At 18.7% G+C, this 21,329-nt stretch overlaps 4 protein-coding genes across 4 annotated transcripts; all 4 read right to left on the bottom strand.

Moving 5' to 3' along the window:
• Positions 1-6,598: 6,598 nt before the first annotated feature.
• Positions 6,599-7,900, bottom strand: SRAE_X000085800 (Hypothetical protein; the record flags this gene model as incomplete). Its single annotated transcript, XM_024645254.1, has 4 exons — positions 6,599-6,871; positions 6,914-7,094; positions 7,159-7,623; positions 7,680-7,900. 4 exons carry the CDS (start codon positions 7,898-7,900, stop codon positions 6,599-6,601), a joined length of 1,140 nt encoding a protein of 379 aa, XP_024510730.1.
• Positions 7,901-11,749: 3,849 nt separating this feature from the next.
• On the bottom strand, positions 11,750-13,111 carry SRAE_X000085700 (Histone-lysine N-methyltransferase SETD2; the record flags this gene model as incomplete). The annotated part of the gene is made up of 3 exons (XM_024645253.1): positions 11,750-12,150; positions 12,192-12,825; positions 12,878-13,111. The coding sequence occupies 3 exons, from the start codon at positions 13,109-13,111 to the stop codon at positions 11,750-11,752; spliced, it is 1,269 nt and encodes a 422-aa protein (XP_024510729.1).
• A 1,192-nt stretch (positions 13,112-14,303) lies between these two features.
• SRAE_X000085600 (Hypothetical protein) lies at positions 14,304-15,499 on the bottom strand (the record flags this gene model as incomplete). Its single annotated transcript, XM_024645250.1, has 2 exons — positions 14,304-15,371; positions 15,434-15,499. 2 exons carry the CDS (start codon positions 15,497-15,499, stop codon positions 14,304-14,306), a joined length of 1,134 nt encoding a protein of 377 aa, XP_024510728.1.
• A 1,731-nt stretch (positions 15,500-17,230) lies between these two features.
• On the bottom strand, positions 17,231-21,258 carry SRAE_X000085500 (GH26238p2; the record flags this gene model as incomplete). The annotated part of the gene is made up of 3 exons (XM_024645249.1): positions 17,231-17,471; positions 17,540-17,997; positions 20,287-21,258. 3 exons carry the CDS (start codon positions 21,256-21,258, stop codon positions 17,231-17,233), a joined length of 1,671 nt encoding a protein of 556 aa, XP_024510727.1.
• Between the last annotated feature and the right edge of the window lie 71 nt (positions 21,259-21,329).

Raw genomic sequence — 21,329 nt, 5'->3', positions numbered from 1 at the left:
AGGAGGGTTTATTATTATTTTAAATGATATTTTAAAAACTTTTAATATATTTTTATAATAAACAATACATATTATTACAAAAAAAAAATATAATAGAAGGAGGAGATTAGATATAAACAATTATTCATTTAATTACTCTAGGATTAAATTTATTATCATTTTCGGTATTAATTTTTTGGTAAAAGAGAGAAACATTTCTTTGTTAATATTAAATATCTTTTTTAAGTTTACAATTAAAAATGTTGTTATGTCTAGGAGAATGAATGAAATTTTTGTAATAAAGCGGTAATTATGATAGTTTAGATTAACTAATAATAACATTTATTTTATTATATATCTTATTATTTAACAAACTTTATTCACTTTCTTTTTTTTACACCCATCTATTTATTCTTATATTTCATACAAAAGTGGATAAGAAGTTAATCCAAACATCTGATCATCATAAGATAAAAAGAAAAAAGATGGCTAAAGGTATAAATATACATATTATAATTTGTTAACTTCTTGTTATATAGAATAAATCTTATTCATTCATAAATAGTTAAACGGCTTTACCAGGAGCTAAATTAAAAGATAATTAGGATTTAAGAAAATTGACTTTATTATTAATGATAAATGTTTAATTGGAATATAAAATTAAAAGAAAACCGTACAATTATGCCTTTGAATGGAAAGAGATAAAGAAAATATAATCTCTTTTAATTATGATTAAAAATGTATTTTATATGATTTGATAATAATAAATAAGAAAAAATATATATAAATTATAAAAATTAAATATAAGCATATATTCTAATATATATATATATATAAGAAATACAAAAATTATATAAAAATAATATTAACAGCTTCTCCTGGTGCTTTTAAATCATTTATATTTATGAGTTTAATTGAAAGGCGGTAACATACTTAGTTATTAAAAATACAACACTTCTTTACAAAATTTTCAATCTTTATATAATAATACAATAAGGTATCATGGGACAAAAGTCTATTTATATTAACACTTATTTATAATATCTGATTGATGTTATAGGATCAATTATGTGTGCAAATTTAATGAGATACTGTAAAGAGAGTAACTTAAAGTTTTAAAACTATTATTATTAAAAATTATTTGTTTCTATTGTATATTTGATGCTTTATTCATTTTACAGGTTAAAATTAATTAAAAATGAATTAGCTATTATATTGTTCTTCTTTTTTTTTGTCTAAATTTAAAAATCTTTTATGACATTTTTAATATATATAAAGTATTATATTTGGTTAACATGTTCTCCTTTTTCACTTATTATAACATGACAGTTCCCCCCTCTATTATAGTATCATTTCTCTTCTAATTTAATGATCATTTAAGGTTGTAAATGATACTAATAACAAATGCTCATTTTTCTTTTTATCTAAAAATGTTTTAATTTAACTATTAGTTGTTATAAAAATCACTATTAAAAAGTGGTGGTATATTACTATATATTATAATATGAATAATAAAAAAAAATATATATATATAATTAAAATAAACCACATATGGTATTTGAAGGAAAGAAGAGTTAAAATAAAAATTTTTAAATTTATAATAATAAGGAAATAAAATGTAAAGTAGTTTAAATATGGTAAATATATTTATCTATAAATTAAGAATGAAGATGAAAGTTTATCTTAAAATATCTTTAAACCAACTAAATTTATCTTTACAACAATGAAGTGTAGTTTAATCAGTGCATGTAAACATTTAAATAATCAAATCTTATCTAATTTTACAATTCTTAAAGGGATAAAATTGTTTATATAAATATATGAATTATATTTTATAAAAAGATTTCATTTTCAATTTATCATTAAAAAAAAGCAAAGTTGAACTTCTATCTATAATGATAGTAAAATGGAAAATGATACTGAGTTACTTTTTAATGAAATAGGATGATAAGTTAAATTAATTTATATTATTAAAACAATGTAATTTAACAACATAATCATGAACAAATTATAATTATAAGTCAATATCAAATATTCAATACACATTATATATCATAAATGTTACATATATATATATAAGAAAATAAGAATTAAAAAAAAAAGAAAAAAAAAATATGACTTGGTATAAAATATACATTAGAATGATAAAAGTTTGCACTTTTTTAATATTATTTTTTTTTTATTATATACTATATTTTCTATATATCTATTTTGAGAAAAAAAGTCTCCTATATAAATGGTAACTGTCTAGGAATATGTGTTACAAAAATAAATAATATTGTACTAATACATAATACATTATATATTTTTTTATTGACACATGTCTATTTTAATAAATTTGATGATATAATTAATTGTGTGTGATAAAAATTGTTTTATTTTAAAAAATATTAATGAATAAAAAGATAAAAATAGATATATAGTCAATTTAATATAAAAAGCGGTCTTTCAAAAAAAAAAAATAAAAAATATAATATCAATTGTTTAAAATTTTTTTTTTCTTCTATCTATTTTTAAATAATAGGATAAAATTTTATGATTTTGTACTTTAATATATATTTATAAGAGTCATACAATTTAATTGCGCATTAAAAACTTTTATCCTTATTCTTTAATATCTTAAACTCATTAAAAAATATTTAAATATATAAAGATATCATTAATGTTTTTGTTAAGTTATAATAATTTATAAGTTATTAATAATTTAACAGTTTTTATAAAACAAATGTTATATTAATTTATACATATTAATATATAAACACTTGACATATTTTTTGATAGTTATAAAATGCCGAAGCGGTTTTGTGTGGTGTTTATGTAGCTTTAAAAAGTAGTAATACTAATATAGCGGTATGTTTTGATATCATTTACTATATTATTTTAAAAAAAGTTATTAGATTAAATTTGTGATGTAAAAAGTAGAAAAAAAAATAGTAAGCATATGGATTAAAAAATATATAAAGTAAAAATTTCAATGAAAAAGTAAAAATAATATATTCACATTTTGGAGAAGAAAAATATTAGATACAAATATATAATAAAAGATTATATTAAAGTTAACTGTACTTCAAGAAAATAATAGAAAAAAAATATATATGAATCAATTTTAATGTTAAGAAAATAAAATATTACTATAAGAAAATATAAAGTTTAATACTATATATTAAAAAAAAAATCTTTAGTAATTATTTAAAATAAGAAAAATAAAAAGATTTGTTAATACTTAATGAGAAACAAATATATAATATGAAATATGTTTACATTATCATATATAGTAAATACAATTTTTTAGTTTAATTAATGAACAGATTGAGATATATCATTAAGTGATTAACATGATTGTAAATAATTATATGATGTGTTAGTTAACATTTTCCTTGAAGAATATATTAATCAAAAAGTCATATCAATGATTAAATAATAATAGGGTAAGTAAAATTTGCCATCCAAAGTACATTTATTTGTTTTAAAAATAATAAATCTAAAAATTTTTGATTTATATTTTTAATATTTCAAAAAACATAAAATTATTTGTTGAATATAAAAGATATATTTGAATGAAAAAGGAATAATAAAATAAAATTGTCAAGTAATAAAATAATATGGCGTCTGTAGATCATAAAATTTTTTATATTTTTAATTTATATTATTTAATTATATTTAATATCAGTCCATAAACAAGGTGTTTTTATTAGAATAGAATATAATATTGGATAATTTTAGTAAGTGATAATAAAAAGCATAGTAAACATTAATATATATTATATAAAGTGTAAAATAGTAAATAAGATGAAGCACTAGTAAAGATTGACAGGAAATGGTCAAGAAAATAATTGAAAGACAAGATACTGGCAAAATGGACAAATAACAAAGGTTCCCTGTCATCGATATCATGAATATGTCTATTCATTAACGTTTTAAAACTTCCTTTGGGAGTTGTTAATTAAAAATATATATATATATATTCAATCTCTAAAAAGCTTTTTGATATCTAGCTTTTAAATGATCCACCATAATTGACATAAATAATAGTAAGGTTTTATATATATATATATTAAATGTTTCTTTAATTAGAATATATTACTAATATTTCAATATATATATACAAAATTTTAGCAATTATTTATGACAAGATTACTATAAAAAAGATGTTGAAATTGTAATATTAAAATAATTGTATAACTGAATAGAATAAATTATGGAAAATAATTTAAGCATATAATAAATATTTATACTACAACCTTAAATAATATTCTTTTATAAAAGTATAATAATAAAATTATACTTAATTAATCAAAAATAATTTATATATATATATATAAAAAAAAAAAACTTTTTATTTCATTTTTATAAATAATTTTATAAAGTTAAAATTATAATTAAATTATTAAATTTTAATTAACTTTATAATAACGTTAAGGCTTTTACCAATATTATTATAGATGATTTAAAATAACATCATTAGATCAAAGAATTTAACTTTTATAAAAATTAGTGAAATGGAAAATAACTATTGAAATATGGAGTATAATAATAATTAGGATATGACTTAAAATAATAATAGGTACGGCAACTAACAAAAGCTACTCTTTTTTTTTTCATTGTCTTTAAACATTTCATACAATCTGCGGTACATTTATATATATATATTGTATCTATTCTACATATAAATATATATTCATTTTATGGCATTTATCATAATGTATAAAGATAAATTGATATAAAAAGATGAGGATAACGACCTTACTGAAGTCGACCTTAAATAATTTTAAACAATGAATCTTTAAGGAACATGGTTAATTTACTTTTATGTTAAAATTGTCCCAAACAACAAGTAAAAAGTAAAGATCTATCATTAGTTTAATAAAAATATATTTTGTATAATAATAATAAATGATAAAATGCATTTAAACTATATATACATATACATATATATAATATATTTATTATTATATAAAATAATTATAATAAAAATTATATGAACTTTTGTTGAAAATACCAAACTGATTATCATTACGATTATAATATCATAAATAGAAGCACTTGTTTAGGATGATGAATAACATAATATGCTGCACCTTTCTATTTTTATTAACAATTTACTACAGATCATGATATATATATATATAATGTATATTAAATATTTTTAGAATATCAAATAAAATTTAATATAATATAATTACAAAACTTATACTTTTTATTTAAATTATAATATAAATTATATACTTTATTATATATATTAAATTTACCAAAAATTTAGATACATAAATATATTCAATAGAAAGTTTAGTATATAAAATCTTCAAAAGAATAATTAGGAAATATAAATATAACATATTTGAGAAGAAAACAATAGAGTAATAGAATGTTTCTTGTTATTTTAAAGATTAAGGAATATTTTAATGTATATCTACTTTTGTGATTAGGAGAAGACAATGTACCATGTTAGATATGTATATATTTATATATATATATATATTCATATTTTGAGAGGGCAAACCTCTTAATAAAGGATAACAAAATGCCATATATTTATTATATTTATGTTTATTGTGATAAGGGAGGAAAGATTTTTGATTTGTAGAGATAATCTTAGAATAAAAGCTTGACGCTATTACTTTATAAATTTTCATTCAAAAAGACATGTGTTTTATTTTTCATTCCACCATGACAAATTAGGAAGTCTTTTTGAGGAAAAAGTTATGGTGTTAAAATAGTCAACATAGATTAGGATATATCTATGTTAAGGATAAAACTTTTCATAATATGTCTCCATCATACATTAACCATCGACATTGAAGATTACTATTTTAAAACTTTATTTTTAAGTTAAAAAGACTTAGAAGAATATTAAATGGTCAAATATTTAATATATATATATACAATTATCTTTCTATATATCTCACAAAATTAACATATACAATATTTGATAAACATTTAAAAAAAAAAATTAAAAAAAAAAAAGATAAATTTCATAAAACATTTATATTTTTATATTTATTTAACTTTTGTTATTAGGCTACTTTTAATTATTTAACCCTATGGGGTTGATAAAATAAATAAATAAAAATTTAATATCACTATTATAATAATAATAATTTCTTTCATTTTTAATATGTGAGAAAAAATTTTTAACATTCTATTTAAAAATATAGTTATTAGAAGATAAGATAATGATAAAAACTTTATTATCATTATATACCGTAACATTTTAAAAATAAAATAGCTTAGTTAAAAATTATAAAAGAAAGTAATTTAAAAAAATTTTATATTCAAATGTTGTTAATGGTTTTCAACGATTTATTAAAAAAAAAAAAGATTCATTTTTTTGATTGCTTTATTCATAAATTTTTGGTAAGTTAAAAGAAATATATTTATTAAATTATTAGTGATAAGCCATGTAAGATTGATAATGTGTATAGATATTATTTATAATGGAATGCCAAGCTCTATTTGATTTTTTTTTTCTATTATATTCGCGACAACTCATCAATAGTATTATGAGTAAAACAAATTTCTTTTTTTTTAATTAACGTAAAAGCTATGGCAAATGTGTTTTTTTTAAAAAAAAATTGTAAAAATTTGAAGATTAAAAAAAAAAAAATAAAAGTATCATTTTTTAATTTTTCATATCCCAAACATTGAAAGGTTTTTCCATACTAGTAATAGCACAATGTATAACTCTTTTTTTTCTATCTAAACCTTCAGCCTGTGCTAAACTATAAATTGATTCAGCTCGAAGTCTTTGAATTTGACCAGATTGATTAAGCCATGGAAGTAAATCTTGATAATCTATTGTCAATAAAATAACAGGATCAAATATCATTTTGACTAACCACAACATAACAATACCACCACAAACAGAATGTAATGTATTCCCTGATTTTAAAAACTACAAAACAAAAAAAAATAATATTAATAATTAAAATATTACCTCATAAATAGAGCAATCATTAGGATTTTTAGATAAATTATGAATATGAATATGTGTGACAAGTATAACTATACAACCAGATAGTATTAATATTGTTGTTAAAATATATAATATAATTCTACTTCCATGAGCTAAAAATCTAAACAATAATCCTTTTGATAATGGAGTCTCATTACGCGACCTGAAAATACAAATAATTTTTTTTTTATCATAAATATTATATAAAAAAAATATTAAAAACTAACTCTTCATTTTTGATTGATTGTCTTAGTGATAATGCAGTAATTGTATAAAGTATAATGACAGAAATAATAAAGATACCAATAACGACAATTGAAATATACAAAAGTGGTAGTTGACATGAATTAAATGAACATAATTTAAATAATGTTTCTTTTGAATAAAACATTATCATTAATGGAATAAAAGCCAATGAATAGACAATAGCAAAACCCCATTGCAAAAATGTAAGCATACTAATTTTTGCTGGTGAACAGGATTTATGGAATGTTAAAGAACGTTGTTGAGTATCTTTAACAAGAAAACAATAAATTATATTATAAAGAGATGAATGAGTTACTGAAAATGTGATTATAAAAAATGCCATTGCATAAATTGTAAATGTTGTATTGGTAAAATTTGAAAATGTTCCAACACCAATAATTATGATTGATGTTATAATATCACAACAGTAATTATTTAAAATTAAACTATAATAATATTTTTTTTTGTTTTATTTAATTAATTAAAAAATAAATAAATTTACCCATAATGTCTTTTAGAAAGCCTTTTTCTGGTAACAGCCATCATTGTAAGCATAGAAATTGAAATACCACAAAATAAAGATATTATTGCTATTGTTGGAGTAGCACTTAATAAAAAATTATCTACCTTTTTTGAATATTTCATTTCTAGAAGTGAATCCTGATACTCCTCAGGAGTTATATTTTTTTGACATAGTCGTAGTAAATCTTCGACTAACGACATTTTGCCGAATTTAATAATTTTTAAAAATTTAATATACTTTTATAAATAATTATAATTAATAATCTTAAAAAAATGTATAATTTGTTAATTAGTATTAATTATATATATATATAATAATAAATAAATAAATAATAATATATAAATTTATATACCTTTAAATTTTAAATTAAATATACCAATAATTTACAACACATTATTAAAAATAAAATAATAAAAAAGTTTAACGCCTAAGTTATGATTTTTAAAGAAGTTTAGTGTGAGGAAGAAAATCGACTTATGTAAAAAAAAAATAAAACGTATCAGCCATCATATAGAAAAGAATATATATATTGAGAAAATTTTTGATAGACCTTGGTAACAATTCTTTTTTTAATACATCTATATAACTGTACATTATGAAGATCAACCAATTCTTAGATATTATTTTAAAATAAGTTTTATGTAAATAAATGTTTGTAAAAGTAAATTAAATTGAAAGAAGAATATATCAACTATATTTTGTATATACGTGCCAGGCCCGATTATAAGCATAATTTTTTTTATTTCTTAACTATATAATAATGTCCACAGTAAAAGTTTATAAATTATAAAGTATACAAATATACCAAATAGAAGGGTCATTTAAAATAAAATAATAGGTAAATATTTAGTATATCTATGATATTTTAAAATATATCATCTTTTATAAAAAAAAGTTAGTTAAAACTATTAAGTGGTAATAAAAAAGAATCTCCTTATTTTAATTTATATTAAAATAATTCAATAATCAGTTTTAAAATTATCTTAACGTGATAGAATTAAAACATTTTAACTTTTTATTTATATATATTTTTTTAAGGTGAAAAAAAATTACTTTGAATGTATAAAAAATTAAATAATAAATGTATAAATATTATTGTTATAAATCAATGTAATTAAAAATAAAAAGTGATTTAATTAATATTTTAAAATATCATTATATTTTTTTTGTAGTATCAATATAAAAAAATGAATAATTCATAGGTAATAGAATTGAAATATGTAACTTTATATTACAAACAGTTAATCTTACATTTTGTAATGTTATTACTATTTAAAAATAATGTAAAAATTATATTGTGAATTTATCAATCATTTTAATCATTCTTATTAAAGTATTTTTTTATCATTATACAAAAAAGTATACATATACATCTTCGTGACTACATTATTAGAAATACTAATAAAAATACATAACAAGAAAAAATTAATCATGTATTTGAGATATTTTTTTTCAAATTATACTGTTAAGTACATATTTATATTTTATATTCATAAAAATCAAAATATTATTATTTTTAATTATTATATTTTGAAAGATTTAATCGTATATTTAAAATAAATAGTTTATAATTGTTTTTTTTTGTCTAGATAGACAAAAGAAGACATTTTTATTGGTATTAAAAGATAAAATTTATATATTTCTTGAATATAAATTTAAACTTTATCAGATAAAGTATATATCTTATTTCTTTTTTAATTATAATGCCAATCATTTATTTGTATACTTAATTTATGTATATAAACTTTTATGACATATTTTTCAACTTTTATATCATATTTTATATCATATTTATAGTATTTTTAAAAGTTTATCATATTATTCTTTTCAAGGGACTAATATTAAAGATGTTTTTATTGATTATCTTTTAATATTTACAAAAAAAATATAATTACATAATATTTTTTAATCACTTTAAAGTTTTTGACATAGGAACTTGAAGTTGTTTACTCATAAACATATCTTATGTAAATATAAATCAGTAATTCAAAAAAGTCTCAATATGTCATATAATTATTTATTGTAAGAGTTTATTTAATTTAATGTAAGTTAAATAATTAAAATTTAAAATTTATTTAAAAAACTTTGCGTTTCATCACAAATAAGATATATAATTTTAACAGCATTTGTAATAATTTTTTTTTACTTAAAAAAAGGTTAATGTTGTAAATTGATATATCTTTTAAAACATAAAATATAATTATCAAAAAAATCTATTGATTAATAAATTTATACACTTTAATTTTTATAAATAATATATTTATAAAAAATCATTTAATATTAAATGTTAATTAATCATAAAAGAGAATGTAAATATTGTTAAAAAAATTATAATTAACCAAAAAAATTATTAATATAATTATTATTGGTTAAATAATTTATTATGCTAATAATCATTGATAATAACCAACCTAATAATATTAATAGTAGCTACTTATTTTTTTTATTAATAAAAAAAAATAGTAATAAACATCTTACTTTAAGTCATATGAAAAATTTTATTATATTGACATGAATGTCCTCATCCGCATTTATCTTTTTACAATCTCTTATGATCGAACATTTTTTTAACAAAAGTAATTAAAATCTTATAAATCACATTAAAACATTAATATTTTAAAAAACAATATTTAAATAATTGATAGATTGTTTGTTACACATTGGAAACAATTATAATATTATAAAAAAATTATTTTTAAAATGAATAATGCTTATTTTTTTTATTTCTTTAAAAATATTTGGTTTAATATTTGAAAAAAAAATTTTTAAAAAAGCTATATAGTAAATTATTTTACAATTTTTTGAAAATTATTATTTTTAAATAATGATTTGAGGGATTTTATAATATTAATTAAAATTAAAAACTTAAAAGTTTATTTAAAATAAATAGAAATATTTATTAATTTAATGTAGTAGAAATTTAATAAAAAATAATTATAAAAGATTATTATAATATTAAAATAAAATTTTCAAGAAACTATAAATTATAAATATATTTTAATATAATACAAGATCAAAAAATGTTTCAATATTAAATATCATGGCCACTTATCCTTTTTTAACAAACAATTTTTATTATTTGTAGATTTAGAATAAAAATTAACACATTTAATAGTGTACAATGAAACTTAAAATTTTTCAAATTACAATAAAAAGTGTAATATAAGATTTTTTATTGTTCATTGTGTATATAAATACAATTGATTATTTTAAAAAGATTTGTTGTACATAAAGAAAATTAAATATTGAAGTTAATATTTATAAGTTATTGAGTAAATGATATATAGATAATTTGATCAATTACCTATAATTTTTTTAATCAAGTTGATTTTTTTTATTCAATAATTTTTTTTTGATAAAAAAATAAATTTATGTTTTAACATTAAACATTTGTATATTTTTTTTTATTTTTATGAAATAAACAATTACAGTATTACAAATAGGTAAACAAATAACAAAAACATAAATAGATTATCATAATACTTTCATAAAAATGTGTCAAATTTTTATACTACCAAAATAATATTTTTTATTTATTATTTTAATAAATTCATGTTTGGAAATCTCTCAAATTACATTAAAAATTTAATATACTTATTGTTTCTTTGAAATTTAAAATATCAATAAAGTATAATATTTATTTTGTAAATAATGAATGAATTTTATGTAAATGATATTATAAAATATTTTAAATATATTTGTAAATAAAGAGTAATTAAAAATATTATTAAATTTTTTTTTGCTTTTGTTTATGTTAAAAAATTAAATAAAGATAATATTTCAAAATTATTTTTATATGTAGATTAAATTTTAAAAATTCTTTTTTAACGGTATTTTCAGGGATGTTGATAATGGAGATTTTTTTATTCAAAATAAATCTGACAATGACTGTTGATAATATTTTTATCATAAAAAATAAAGAAATGACGTTAGAAACAAATTTCACTTGAAAAATGTTCTTTTTTTGTATAAAATTGATAATTAAATCACTAATGAAAATAACCAATTATTTATTTGTTAATTTTATAAGAAATTTAAATAACAAAATATTAATCAACTGGTTTTGAAGAAATGATACAAAGTTCATTATGAATTGTTTCTTTAGAAACTTCTGGTAAAGGAAGTTCACTAATAATTTTATGAGAATTAGTAATAGTAGAAATTTTTCTTTTTACTATATCAATTAATCTTTCTGGATTTTGTGTTTTATCAATGTTAGGTAAACTTTCAGGTGAAAAATATCCAATATTTCCACTACAAGTAACCTTACCACACAAACATCTTTCTCCAATAGTATTATATCTTTCATATTCATAATTAATTGTAATTTCTTCATTATTATTAATTTCTACCAAAGCAAAGATTCCTAAAAAATATTGAGTACCAGAGATCCATCTTTCAATTTTTGCATTAGGTTCACAAGAATGATTAATAAATCTTGAGATATTACCTAAAAATATATTATTAATTATTTAATTATTTTTAAAATACCCATTTTATAACAAGAGATAACATTGTTATCAGATAATTTTTGAAAATATGTTCCCATCTTTTTTTTATTTTCATTATTAGATAACATTTTTTTAACTGTTTTATTGTCAAATACTTCTCCACAATAATCAACAATAAAATTACCACTATGAATATAACCTTTAGATTTTACTCCAAAACCTTTATCTTCAGTTTGAAAAATATACATATTTGGATATTTTCTCATTGAAAAAAACATATTTTCACAAAGAGAATATGGTGGATGATTATTGATACATTCAGTTTTATTTTTAAATAGTGAACAATCATCAGAACAATTATATATATTTGGAAATTTATCTTTAAGTACTTCATTAAACATTTTTTTCTCACATTCACATTTATTAAGACTATCTAAATTGCGATCAACAATACACTTATAAACATTTTTTGATGTATATTCATATTCATCTAATCTTGGTAATGTATCAAGCATCATATCTTTTTTTGATTTATGAATATTTGTTAATAAAGAAACATAAAAATTTCTAAAAGCATACTTCTTATAATTATTGTCTTTTATAATATATGACAAAGTATGTTTTTTTTTATTCTTATAACGTGGGATTAATTCTTCAATTGTCATATTAATTTCCTTTTTTTTATTAAAATTATCATTAGCAAAAAAGAAATCACTCTTATCTTACCTTAAAATCGTCTTCACTTGTCCAATATGTATATTCAGTATCAGGGAACTCTAATTCATATATTAATTGACCACCTCTATTAATAACACATTTTAAATTGATAGCTGATTCTAAATTTATATGATTTTTATGATTAAAATACATTCTAAAACCATTTTCTTTTTCAGATGGTAACATATCATATTGTCCACATACATTATTATTAGTAAATGAACGTTTTCTACAATCAGACATTTATCTGCAACAAAAAATTGTATAATTAAAATTAAACTTTAGATTTCATATTAATATTTAAATTAACAAAATTAAATAATAAAAATGATAAAAAAAAAGTAGTACCATTTTTTATTAAATAATTAAATATTTCAATTTATTAACTTTTATAAATTAAATTTTAATGCTTTTTATTGTATCATAGGTACTAAATAAAATATTTTTATATACATATATAAATGTATATTTAAATACTATTTCTTTTAATAATAATTTTTATTGAAAAAATTGTTATATCAGGAAAAGTAATGATTATTGATAAAAATTAAAAAAAATGAATTGCAAAAAAATTTTTACACAATATTGCAAAAAGTATACTTTTTATTTCATTATAATATATTGGTAATAAAATATTTTTAATTTCTTATCAAAAATAAAGTAAACTTAATACTATCATTATTTCATTTTTAAAATTTATTATAATTATATAAAAAAATTTCATTGAAATAAAATTTTTTTTTTGGTAAATAAACATAATTAAAAAGTTATAAAAATCTGATATTAAAATTTATAAAAATGTTTTGAGGTAAAATAGTATCATTAATAAAGAAATAATTTTGTGAAATAAAAGATAAAATATTTTATCTTTTCAATGCTATAAATGTATTTTTACTAAATAATAAATATATAATATAAAAAAAAGAAATCTTCTAACTTTATATACTTTTGTCATTTAAGGGCATTTTAATAAAAATATTATATTAAATTATTATTTTATTTTTAAATATTCTAAACTTTAGTTATATGACATTTTCTTTAATCTCTAATTAAAAAATTTCTTTTCTTTTAAATGTATAATTAGCTATAAAATATTAGTCTATAATATTAATTATAAACATTACATATTTTATATCTTGCTATGATAAAAAAATTTTAAAATAATTTTTATTATAAAAATCTTAGCAATTTGAGAAAAAAAAAATATTAATAAAAATTGATAAAGCGGATTTATATTGTATATTATAAAAGCGATATAATTAATTTTTTTTTAAATAGTGTTATAAATTCTTTATTTTATTTTTCAAATATACATAAAAATAAAAAAAATTTTAAAGAATTTTTTTTAATAATCTTTATATTTACAAATATATTGATGTAGAATATATTTTCATCTTTGATAAAGAAATTTTATAAATATAAATTGTTTTTTGTTTTAACGTTTGCAACATTGTGTATTGCTGGCACATGGAGAGTAATTTGATGGACATGAACATTCATTTTTTTGAGTATATGAAGTTTGACATGATACAACAATTGGAGAAGTAGTTGTTGAAATTGTTCCGCTATTAAAATTACATTGGTTTTGACAAACATTTGGACATTGTGATGTACATTGTTTTGGTGTTGTATATGATTGATTGTTACAAAAGTTTGCACAATTATTTTGGCATTGTGGTATACATTGATAATTATATGGTACCTGAGTTGTTGTAGTTGTTGTAGGTTGTTGAATCTGTTGAACAGATACCATATATTGCATAACTGTTTGACAAGTTTTTTCACATGATTTTTCACAATTATCTTTAGATGTTTGTGGTTCACATGCTGTTTGACATGAATCTTGACATGTACATTGTGTATTACATGTTGCCATACAATTGTTATTTGAAGTACCATAGCATTGATTTTGACATGAATTTTGACAAGAATTTGAATTTGCATTTGTTTGTTGAATATTTGGACAAGAATTTTTGCATGTAGAAGCACATGAAGAGAATGATTGTGATGAAGATGCTGAACATGATAATTGACAATCACTTTGACAATTACATACTTGTTGACAGTTTTGAGAACATTGAGAATTATCTCCACAAGCATTTTGGCAACCTGTTTCACATGCTAATTTTTGTATGGTAACTAAATATTGTTGAGATTCTTCAACAGATGGTATTGCAGGTGAATATAATTTTTGTTGACATGTGTTTTGGCACGTATTTTGACATGTTGTTGCACAAGCATTTGTATTTTGAACATTATTACTATTTAAACATGAATTTTGGCATGTAGCTTGACAAGTATTTACACAACTTGATATTGGTGATTGAATATTTTGAGTATTACAATTACACATTGGAGCTGCAGTCGTTGTTGTAATTGATGCTTCCTGACAACCACATGAAATTTGAATTTGAGATAAATATGATGCTTGTTTTGGTTCACTACATGAACAAGACACTGGTTGTTGGCATCCACATTGTCTTTTATTTCGTAATGAAGACATCTACAAAAAAAATTTTATTATAAAATGTTTTTTAAAAAAAAAAAGAAATGAAATATTCATACCATTATGGGTGATGCCAATGAAATAATAATATAGATAATAAAAAATACCTTCTTGTAATAAATCATTTTTAGAAAATGAGTAAAAAGTAGAACAATCCAATGACTTAAATAGTAAAATAATTTGTTAATATTTTAAGTGTCAACAATAGAATAATTATAATGCGAAGTTGTTTACAAAATAAACAAGCTTTCCTCTTAATCTTGTCTTAAAATTTTTTTTAATTCTTTATATTATATATCTATTGCTTCTTGTTAAAATTATTATTTCATGATATTTTAAACAAAAGTTTTCATATATCTATAGTGATAATTATTTTATAAAAAAAATATTTAAATTGTATTTATGTAATCTGCAAATAAATAATCTCGTTTTATACTTATAATTTTTGCAAAATAAATTGAATACTGACTCTTTTTTATTTAAGGTGGGTTGAATGTTTTATAAAGAACAAATAAAACTTGTCCACAAAATATATTGATAATTTATTTACAAAAATTAATAAGATGTCGCGACTTGAAGCATTTTTTTCTATTATCTTATTTAACTTTTTTAAGTATAAATATACAATAGCAAATTTGAAACTATTATTTTATATTTTATATTATCCGGATTCTTTTTTATAACATTTTGAACTGAATTCAATTTTTTTAAGACTTTTATTATATTATATATTTAAAAGTTTTATATACAATTCTTTATCTTTTATAAACATAACAAAAACATTATGATAAATTTTTATTTCAAAACTATTTTATTATTGTTACATTCAATGAATAATAAAATATTTCTATAAATAATATTTTATATATGGTATCTTTTTAAACACAATTAATATTAAAAAAAAAAATTATTCAATTACAACAAATAGATAAAGGTAAAATAACTTCTTTCATTTTTGTGCAAAATGTATTTATTTTTAATATAATAATAATACAATTCCATTATAATATATATAATGAATTCAAATGAAAATTTATGACATAAGTGATACCAAGTAATTGTTATCTAAACTTTCATATATATATATATGTTTCAATGTGTACAATGGCTTCAATTTTTAAGAGACATATAAATTGTCAAAATTATTGTTAAGTTCAGTCATATTAAAATGTATTAATAGTATAAAGTGATATATCAAATATAAAAAAAAATTTTTTTTTCTTTTGATAAAAAGTAAGTAGTTACATATCAATTGAAGTAACATCCTAACACTATTAATATTATATTTGTTTTATGGAAATTGTAAAATTTTTTAAGTTAAATATAAACACAATTTGCAATTTTTTTTTATCAATGAATTAAAGATAATATTAACTATAAAAAAAAAACAATATTAATAGGGAATTATTTCTATTGTATAGATCTAATGAAAGTGAATGCGGAAGCATTGTAGGGAAAATGTGGAGTGAATGAACTGAAGATAACAATCTTAGATCATAAGTGAAAGAGCTATAAAACCTTCTGCATTCCACCTTCATTTTGTCCAGGTGACTGTTTTACTAATTTTTTTAAACTAAAATATGATTTATTTTGTTAAGCGATTAGATAAGTGGAATATTTTTATAGAAGGTTTTTTTTTTGTTATCAACTGTTGTTAAAGGCAGATTAAATTATGTATAAAAGTTATACCTATATTCACCCACGTTTTAAAGATTATATAGATCGTAGGACCAATGAAAACTAAAGTATAGAATATTATATGAATATATTATTGGGATTGTAGTGTAATTGAAACAAATAATATCAATTTTTGATATATATTATTTTTTGTTTGTTCCTTTTTTTATATATATTTATTATTGACGAAAATTTGGATAATGGTGTGTATGACCACTAATGTAATCATGTAACAGTTCATCTTCATCCCACATATATTTAAGTTTTGACTTTTCATGTTCAGTAATTGATAAACGGTCAATATTAGCAGGAGTGCAAATAAAATCAAGAATCTTAACACGCACTATTTTTTTTAATTCGGGAACAGCACTATGTGATTGTAAACATTTGTTTACCTTAAATTCGGTAAATTGTCCAGTACTAAAATATATATACATATATTATTTAATCAAAAATCAAATAAATGTTAGAAAAAAAAAATTACTAACCTTGAAATTGCCGGATAATAAGTTGTATTTAATGGTATATTATCAAATATTACTCCCATATTTTGTCCACGAAGAAAATATGTTAATGTTCCATATTTACCAAATCCATTAAATAATAATCCAACATGTTCACCAATCCAATTTCGTGGAAAAGATTTTGTTACTCCTTTTTTAATACCATTATGTATAGCATAACCTTTATGATTTATTCCCCATGATAAATGATCAATTCCTATTAAATCAGTAATATCATCATAATTCCAAATATATGAATTCTCTGAAGCAATACCAAACATAATTGAAGTACAATCTCTTTTTCCAAAAATTTTAAATTGCCAAAACACTTTTATTCCTTTCTTTAGTTGAACATTTGCCAAACCAGCTACTGCTGAAGCAGCCCATATATAATTTATAATGGCGCTTTGATCAACAATAGCTAATTTAGATCTAATGTATCTCTATAATATACAAAAAAAAATATATTCATATATATATTTATATAAATTTTTTTAATAATTATTTTTAATTTAAATGATCAATATATTATATTGAGGCTCTAAACCAACAAAATATCAATGAAAACATATATAAATATATGTATATAAATATTGAATATATATATGTGCATATGATATTTATACATTTTTATATAATAACCATCTTATGATAAACAAAAATTTAAATTTTATCATAAAAAAATATGTAAAAAAAAAATAGGAAAAATTAATAAATTTTTATTTTTTTTTAAATTTATTTTATATTAAAAATAAATTTTTTTTAAAAATTTTATATTATTGTTAAATAGTTATTTAAAAAAATATGTTAAATAAAGTTATTATACATATTTTGCAATAGGGAAGTTAAATGTTAGGGTAAAAAAGAATAGAAGATGAATGTTTATAATCAAAAAATGTTTTTTTTTTCATAACAATTTTGGAGAATATTTTTAAAGAAAGTAAATATATAATAATATTTTATAATAAATAAAATAGATAGGTATTTAAATTTTTAGGTTGGTAAGCAATTTAGAGCTTCATTATAAATAACCATTGATCATTATTTAGAAGAAGAAGAAGAAGATTAAATGAATTGAAGTATGGTTTATAATGGAATATGTCAATGCCAAATAGTAAAAACTTTCAAAAATAAATATATTTAATGTGTATTATTAAGTTTTAAAGTATTTAATGTATCTATGGCATTTAATTATATTTGATTTTAACATTTCATTTTATATGATCAAATAAAAAAGATCTATTACTAAAATAAAAGAATTGATGATGGTATTATTATATTGTTTTTATCTATATATAATAATAAAAAGCGTCTTTTTAAAATATATAATATAATATTTAATTTATATGAAAGATAATAGATAAATGTGAAAAAGTATCCTTTTTCTTTTTTTAATAGTATAAGAATGGATGTAAATATAAAAAAGACAATAAAAATAAAGAATGGAGTATAATATAAAATATTAATAAATAATTGTAGTTGTGTATCAAAAAGGCGAATGATATTTTTAAAATTTTAAATTCTATATATGTATTTTCCTCCTATTTACATTATCCTCCCAACACAAACATTCTATATGCCTTGTGTGAAACAAATGGATCTTCCAATAAAATATTTTAAAATTATACAGAGAGAGTAACTTTTTTTAAATAACATTTTTTTAACAAAAAAAAAACTTCATATGTATCTACAGGATGAAGAAAAGGGTAATAACACTAAACAACAGTTATTGAAAAAATATCTCTATTCGATTGTGTTATACTTTTAATCAACAAGCTTAAATATATATATATATATTTATACATCACTTACATATCTAATCAAAAGTATTATTATAATTATTTTTATTATTATTATCATCATATTAATTTTTAAATTCAATAAAATGGCAAATGAGTATATATCTTTTATATATAATTTGAATTATAACAAAAATTATATATATATATATTAAAAAATATTCCTTAATAAAATTATTAATATTTATAATCATTTAAAATACTTAATAATATATATTTACATTCATTTTTTTAAATATATCACTATTAAGCTTATAATAGATAGATTAAAAATTTGTGTGTGATATATCAGTAATGAATAACTATGAAATTATAAAGACACACAATTATATCTATTTTAAAATTTATTAAAAATCTTATAGGTATATACTTATATATATTAATTAGGTATAAAAAAAATAATTATTATGAGAATATATTTATTTTTAAAAAAAAAAGACAAAATAATGAAATAGTGTATTATTTTATTCCATCTAATATATTTACTTTATATATATACTACAAACTACTATCAATTTAAAAAGACTTATTTAATTATACTATTTATTAGGTATCAATTCTTTTATTAAAATTTATTCATTAAATTTTTTTTAAATAAAATTTAATTTAAAAAAAAAAGAAGAGAAATTCATTTTGTCATCAATAATTAAACTATATAACAAAAATGGAGTTCTTCATGTTTATATATAAATAAAAGGGTAAAAATTTTAATTGTTTAGGATAACAGTTGTATATAAATTTATATAATTGGTTAAAAAAACAAATAATGTGTACAATTTGTTAAAAATATATATTTGAATATAAAAAAAATATATATCTTTTTTTTAATAACCATTTTTATCTCAAATACATAAGAAAGTTTAAATTATTATTTTAAAAATGAAATTTTTATATATATTTTATATTTATATAAAATAAAAATTAAAATCTTACCTCATTGTTTGGATGGTTCCAATCAAAGTCAATTTGGGACATATATTTTATTGCAGCAGCTTCGTCACTATAAGCAGCATTATAGAATCGATGAATATTTCCATATTGAGATTTTATATGTTTTATTATTGGTGGATAATCAATTTTTATTCCATTATTATCAACTATAAAATTTTCTTTAGATGGTTTCCATTTAAATACTTGAAGAAGAAGATGCATGGTAAAACCATTTATATTATCTTCAGCAATTGTTGGTAAAAAAAGTGATTCTTGGTCGGGATATTTTAATTTATTATTAAATTCATGCCCCGGTGGTATATTTAAAAAATTTTGTTGCGGAATATTATTATTACTATTATTTACGACCATTTCATTGCTATTAATATATGGTATATCATTCATTTGCTTAAGTAATAATGAATATTTATCTTTAATAGAATGATATAATTGACAATACTGTTTTTCAGCTTTTCCTAATTTAGTTTCTAAAATAGATGATTTTATTGATAAAGCTTTAAAAACTGTATTAAGATGTTGTAATGGTACAAGATCAGCTTCAGAATTCATTAGTGTATTCTTAGCAATAGCAAAAACAATACTTTCTATTCTAGCCCGATTTGTAAAAAGACATAAATTTTTATTTTCAACTATTCCTAAAGCTTCAGGAGGTAAAGGTATTTCTTTTCTAGACAATCTTCCAGCAACAATAAATCTTTCAAACATCACAACAACTTCTTCATTAAAAAATGTCAAAAGTTGATCAGCAGTTAATCCAAGATGTAATAAAAGCTTTGATGGAAAAGCAGGATCATAACATATTCTTTCATTAAAACGTTTAGTACTGTAATGAACAATAGCTTCAAGAAGTCGTCTTCTATTATATGTATCAATCATAGAAAAATTAATTCTTCCTTCATACATACGACGATTATTACTGTTAGAGAAATAATGGAAATCATCAAAACCATTCATAATAACTAGTTTTAAGAAAATATAAAAAAAAAATCTATAAAAAGAAAAATTTTTTTTTAGTATTCTGAGTA

Source organism: Strongyloides ratti (assembly GCF_001040885.1).
Source record: "Strongyloides ratti genome assembly S_ratti_ED321, chromosome : X".
Classification (NCBI taxonomy): Eukaryota; Metazoa; Nematoda; class Chromadorea; order Rhabditida; family Strongyloididae; genus Strongyloides; species Strongyloides ratti.
The sequence above is the reverse complement of the archived record's forward strand: the minus strand, read 5'-3'. Positions and strand labels throughout refer to the sequence as shown.